General features: G+C 34.4%; 2 protein-coding genes across 2 annotated transcripts; one reads left to right on the top strand and one right to left on the bottom strand.

The window, feature by feature from the left end:
- The first annotated feature begins 1,109 nt into the window (after positions 1 to 1,109).
- On the top strand, positions 1,110 to 2,744 carry LOC120159467 (hypersensitive-induced response protein 1-like). Its single transcript, XM_039170062.1, has 6 exons — positions 1,110 to 1,208; positions 1,307 to 1,526; positions 1,607 to 1,727; positions 1,818 to 1,909; positions 2,008 to 2,104; positions 2,198 to 2,744. The coding sequence occupies exons 2-6, from the start codon at positions 1,338 to 1,340 to the stop codon at positions 2,557 to 2,559; spliced, it is 861 nt and encodes a 286-aa protein (XP_039025993.1). The 5' UTR covers positions 1,110 to 1,208; positions 1,307 to 1,337; the 3' UTR covers positions 2,560 to 2,744.
- A 720-nt stretch (positions 2,745 to 3,464) lies between these two features.
- Positions 3,465 to 4,189, bottom strand: LOC120159400 (thaumatin-like protein). The gene is made up of 2 exons (XM_039169990.1): positions 4,108 to 4,189; positions 3,465 to 4,014 (listed from the first exon to the last, which is right to left on the bottom strand). Exons 1-2 carry the CDS (start codon positions 4,154 to 4,156, stop codon positions 3,512 to 3,514), a joined length of 552 nt encoding a protein of 183 aa, XP_039025921.1. The 5' UTR covers positions 4,157 to 4,189; the 3' UTR covers positions 3,465 to 3,511.
- Positions 4,190 to 6,024: the final 1,835 nt, after the last annotated feature.

Below are 6,024 nucleotides of genomic sequence, written 5' to 3'. Positions count from 1 at the left end.
AATAATAATAATACATAAATTAAATTATTCAATTTATTTTCAGACATTGGTGGACCCACAACGAGTAGGCACGTGCTCAATCTAATTTTTTTTCTTCAATTAATTATATATTTTATTGATGATGTACATCCTAAGATTTTATTTCTGTATATTTTCATTAAAATATTTATATTATTAATATATAGGTGTATGTCTTTAAAAATATTTTTTAAAGTATTATTCTTGACTTTATGATTGATGAACCTTTAAAATATTTATTTTAACATTTTAGCATATTATTGTAAGAGACATTTTAGATCTAAATGTAATATTCTTTGCAATTTCCACCCATTTCCCCTCTTGTTTCCTTGCGTTTGACATTTTAGATCTTAGTGGACCCTTAAACCCGAACTAAAATTGATTTAAGATGATTATAAAATTTATATATTTATAATTTTTTCAGTTATTAATAATATAGATATATTTTATAGAGGTAATTGTTTAATTCAAAATATTTTTAGAAAATAACACACTCTTTAATAGTTAAAATCACTCGACGAATTCGATTCCTTAATCTTATATTAAAATTAAGTGCAAAAAACTAAGGATATAATCGATGTCTCTGTCCGAGTCTTTCAACATTGCTGAAATATCCGTTCATTTGTGTCATCGTCGAAACAAATTGTAAAAATAGATGGCGTGCAACCCGATACTGTGACGTATACATCCAACAATGTCAAGAAATTTCCAAAAATGCACAAAAGATTCCCATCATTAAATTATTAAACAAAACCAATGTATTGGTTCATTCTTCATTTTAATTTTGTTTGTTGGGTTGACATTAAGCATTTCAAAATCCATTCACAATTAAATATGCTCGTTTATTAAGCCTCGATCGGAGTTGCATCAGATTTTATGGTTGGATGTGAATTGAAGAAGTTATATTAAAATTTTAAGGATATGAAATTGTAAAATTTTAAGAGATACGGAATTAAATCATAAATAAAAAATACTTTAATTATATGAAAATTTTAAAATTTTAAAGATACGACCGCACAGCAACACCCATCCATCTATTCCTGATGTCAAAATGGGATTAAGCTAGACACAGTCTGCTGGCTTTCATTGGTTGAAAATGGCTTGCGTGGGCATTATTTATATGTCATCCTTGTTATAGTCCAATGTACACCCAAGTAACCATTTGTTTTCAGACATAATCATAGAAAAGGGTAAGAAACTTGAGACAGCATGCTACATGTGTGTGTTTCTGGTTTTTGTGGGTTTCTTATGTTGTTGCTAAATTTCTGTTGATGTTGTTTGTCCACAGAGTAACATAAAGATTGAAGAAGAGAAAGAGGATGGGCAACCTCTTCTGTTGTGTCCAAGTAGACCAATCTACGGTGGCCATAAAGGAAAGATTCGGAAAGTTCGATGACGTACTAGAGCCGGGATGCCATTGCTTGCCTTGGTGCCTTGGGAGCCAACTCGCAGGTCATCTCACCCTCCGGTTACAGCAGCTCGATGTTCGTTGCGAGACCAAGACTAAGGTTTGATCCTTGTTCATTAAAAAACCAGAAAACAGTCCCTATTGTACTAATGTTTTCGACTCGAAATATCGTTGGTGCAGGACAATGTGTTCGTCAACGTCGTTGCGTCGGTACAATACCGTGCCTTGGCTGAGAAGGCAAATGATGCTTTCTACAAACTTAGCAACCCCAGGACACAAATTCAAGCCTATGTCTTTGATGGTGTCACAAACAACTTGTGTTTAATTTAATATCCTTCCTTTGTTGCCAAATGGTACCTTAAGAGACTCAAAATTTTTCTTCTCTACGTAGTTATCAGGGCAAGCGTTCCAAAGCTGGATCTGGACGATGCTTTTGAGCAAAAGAACGATATTGCTAAAGCCGTCGAAGATGAGCTCGAAAAGGTAATTGATCGAACTCAAAACAGTTTTTGATTCGTATGCCAAATCAAGCTCGAACTTCTTACTGTACAGCCCTATTGATTTTCATTGTGATTTAATAGGCTATGTCTGCTTATGGATATGAGATTGTCCAGACTCTCATTGTTGATATAGAACCAGATGAACATGTCAAAAGGGCCATGAACGAAATTAATGCCGGTGAGTTTTATCACAGTAATCCGTCCGGTTCGATCTCCGGTCCGACCTTTTATTTCCCGAATTTGATCAGATTTTCTCATTGTTTTCCCACAGCTGCTAGGATGAGAGTTGCAGCAAACGAGAAAGCAGAGGCGGAGAAGATTATACAGATAAAAAGAGCAGAGGGAGAGGCCGAGTCGAAGTATCTGTCGGGCATGGGGATCGCGAGGCAACGACAGGCCATCGTCGATGGTCTAAGGGACAGTGTGCTTGGATTCTCAGTCAATGTTCCAGGGACAACGGCTAAGGATGTTTTGGATATGGTCCTTATTACTCAGTATTTTGATACCATGAAAGAAATTGGTGCTGCCTCCAAATCTTCATCGGTGTTCATCCCCCACGGACCCGGTGCTGTTCGAGACATTGCCACCCAGATTCGAGATGGCCTACTTCAGGCATCCCAGCATCATGAATAAAAGTGGTCGGATTCATGATCGTATAACTGCTGTCTTGTAATAAAAAGAATTGCAGGTGAAAGCTTACATGGTATTGAAATCTGATACGGTTTAGTGTGTTCAAGTGAAGTCTATGTTAAGTTGTTTATAAATATGAAATGTAATTTGCTATATGTAAAGTTAATGGAAGTGAACATTTCCCATTACATACAATCAATCATACAGAGGAAGTGATACTTGTTAATAATAATAGGTATTTCACATATGCAATGGGGAACCGAAGGTTCATTTGTAGCGGTTTTAACATAAGATATTATTTTGTCTATTATAAAATGTTATACAATTAGAAATAATTTCGGTTCTAACCAAAAATGTTATATTGAGGCGGGTTTAATCTAAAATGTTATCGTGTCTATTCTAAAAGGTTACAAAATTACTCTATTACTCGATCATCGTATGTGCTCAATGCGTATTTCCCACTCAACACGTAAGATTTTATATATTTATACGTATTTCGATATGTTAATAAATGGATAAGGAAAACATTATACTAAATCTGATGCAAGTTTGAGAAAATCTACAGATCTTCTTAGCCAATGATCCTTATACTTCAGCACTTCTTAGAATTTAATCCTTATTCTGTATTTCGTAAAAGTTAATCCTTGTATTATTTTGATAACAAGAGAAGCTGTAATAAGAAGGGCAAGCTTCCTTATTCTTGTATTATCAGCAAGAAAAAACAGTGAATGTTTTAAAAACTCTGAATGGAAGCTTGATCTGTCCCCCAAGCTGAAGGACAGAAAGTAATTACATATTCTTTTGAGGCACAATTCACCAATGGTGGAGGCGTGTCAAAGGCATAGCTGTAATAAGAAGGGCAAGCTTCCTTAAATATCTTCGAATACAAGCTCGGCTTGCACTTTTCTGGTGTCCCGTACTTGTTTCTGCAACAAAACGAGTCGACGTTGAACGCCTAGCAAGCACTTTTGCAAGCAATAACTTCCCCATTTTTGTTAACAACTTGAAGCTCTTGAGGGCACAAGTTGTTCAGGTTTTTCGAGCAGCCTCCGATGGCGCATTTGGTCGAAAAAGGTCGTGTACCGACCGAAACGGGAAGGTTGTAGCCGTCGACCAGGCTAACATCGTAGAAATTTGGCTTGTCTTTATCACCTTGAAGTGCAACTTGGATTAAAGTGGCAGGAGGCATTCCTATTAGTCCATTGCATTGGAGCCTTCCATCGCAGTCCCCAGTTTCACAAGCCGGTTGCCAATTAGAGTCGAACTTGCAACCCGTCCGAGCCCAAATTCTTCCGTTCCACGACCAGGGTGCCTCAAACCGTTGCGTCTGGCCTGGAGGGAGATAGAATCCTCCATTGGCTATCACCTGATGGCCGGTGTTTGGGGCCGTTGCTGGCCATATAGGAAAGGGACACTTGTTGTGTACATAAAATGTTACCGTATGTGCCAGAGATTGCCCTGAAAAGTTTATTTGCTTTCAAATGAATTAAATATCGCAAAAACCATTTCTATTATTCAACAAAAATCAGATAATAAATGTTATGAAATTACCAGAAAACAGGAGCAGGAGAAGAACAGCTGCAACTTGCAATGTCTTCATTTTTCATTTCAAATGAGAAGGAAGACAAAAGGGTTTGGAATTATACAACATTTATATATAATTTGGAAACATAATTTATAAACTTCAGATTCTGCTTAGATTGTAATCTAAGGTATGACGTGTTTATTAATCTTTTCAGACAAGGTAATCTTGTCTTTTAAGGAAAATCAAACAGCTTTGAGGAAGTTGACATTTGCTGTAAAAAAAATAGAGACTATTAATTCCAAGCTGTTCTTGCTCGTTTTGGTATGCTATTTTCTTCTGCAATTGAATCTGCTCACATGTTGTCATTGTCTGTATTTGGATCTGATATACATTTGTTGAGTTTAATCATTGGTAAACCAGATATGTTGACCCTTGATAGTGCTGCGATGTCATGGATTCTTGAGGAAATTTTATTCTTTCCCAGTTCAACTTCTGTTTTTTCCCCCACTTTGTTTTTATCATGCACTTGGCTAGTCTATCAATGACAGTGGACATCATGCTCTACTTGTTATTAGAAGTTGATCGTTGGTAATTGATCAGAGATTTTTTTTTTGGTGGCTTGCTCATTCAACACAACAAAGAATCTCAATATAAAAGTATTGATGCTGCACAATTTGAAGTATTGGCGCACCATATGGTACTTACCACTGATTATAGGGAGTTGTTGGTTATTGTTTTCTATGCTGGTTTAAGTGCGCATACTTTATCTACTGATTTTTTTAATGGTCTTGGTCACAAGTGTTTAAAAGCAGTTTGTTGTGGTATCCTTTCATCACTTGTAATTTCTTCTCTAAGGAAGGCATGGAACTTGATGTTTAACTTCCAAGTATCCATGGAAGAAAATTATTTGGGGACAGTGAAGTACTTAACAGTCCAACTCTTCATTAAAAAAGATAAAATAAGGTTTTTTTCTTGTTTGAGAAAGCAGAGGCGGACACCCTTAAGACTAGTGAGGGTCGTGGCTCCCCCAAAATGTTAAAAAGAATATATATATATATATATATATATATATATATATATATATATATTTATATACATATAATATATATTAAAATATTAAATTTGACCCCCCTCAAGAGACGTGTATAATAAATTATTAAATTTAATTGTTCCAGTGACCTATTAATTGATTGAGTAGTCACGATATTTGCATTATAAATATAATACATCTCTATTTAATAAGAAGAATTTGATGCCTAAAAAAATGTATATTACTCTAGAATTTGGGAAAAAAATTAAATATTATTTATTTAAAACAATTAAAATTCATTTTCTTTTGTCATTTTTTATTTTAAAATGTAAAAAATTATGTATTTTTGTCTCTTTGGTTGTTCATCTTCTTTGAATTGTTCATATTCTTCAAGATAAAATTTTTTAAAATATTTTTAATTCAGTAAATATTTATGATTTTATTTTAAATATATATATTTATTATGTGGGTTCATGAATATTAATCTTTAAAAAAAATTACACATACACACATGCACACACACACTCCTCCTATGTCTCTGGTTGTTGAGGTTGAAAACGTTAATCTTTTGTTTATAGAACATGACCCCAAGTAAAGTAAGTTAATGTAGGAATATCCAGTTAATAAACGAGATGAAATTTGACTTGAGTGCATGTCCATATCAAATTTATTCCTTTAGTTATCTATTTTCTCAAGAAAAATAAGATAGGCGTTTTTAATATTTTTGGTTTGATCAAAAAAATTTAAATGGCCCCCATAAATAATGTTCAGTTCTGTCACTGACTGTCATTGTACAAAACGGTGGACAGTCGTATTTTTGATGAATTGTTTGTTGAACTTAAGGTTAGTTTTTTCTTTTGGGAACTTAGTGTAAAGTAGGGATGTGTGACTGAATTCATGTGATAGAGAAAGG

This window comes from Hibiscus syriacus, unplaced genomic scaffold (genome assembly GCF_006381635.1).
Source record: "Hibiscus syriacus cultivar Baekdansim isolate YM2019G1 unplaced genomic scaffold, ASM638163v2 tig00111366_pilon, whole genome shotgun sequence".
NCBI lineage: Eukaryota > Viridiplantae > Streptophyta > Magnoliopsida > Malvales > Malvaceae > Hibiscus > Hibiscus syriacus.
This window is presented reverse-complemented; position numbering and strand designations above follow the sequence as displayed.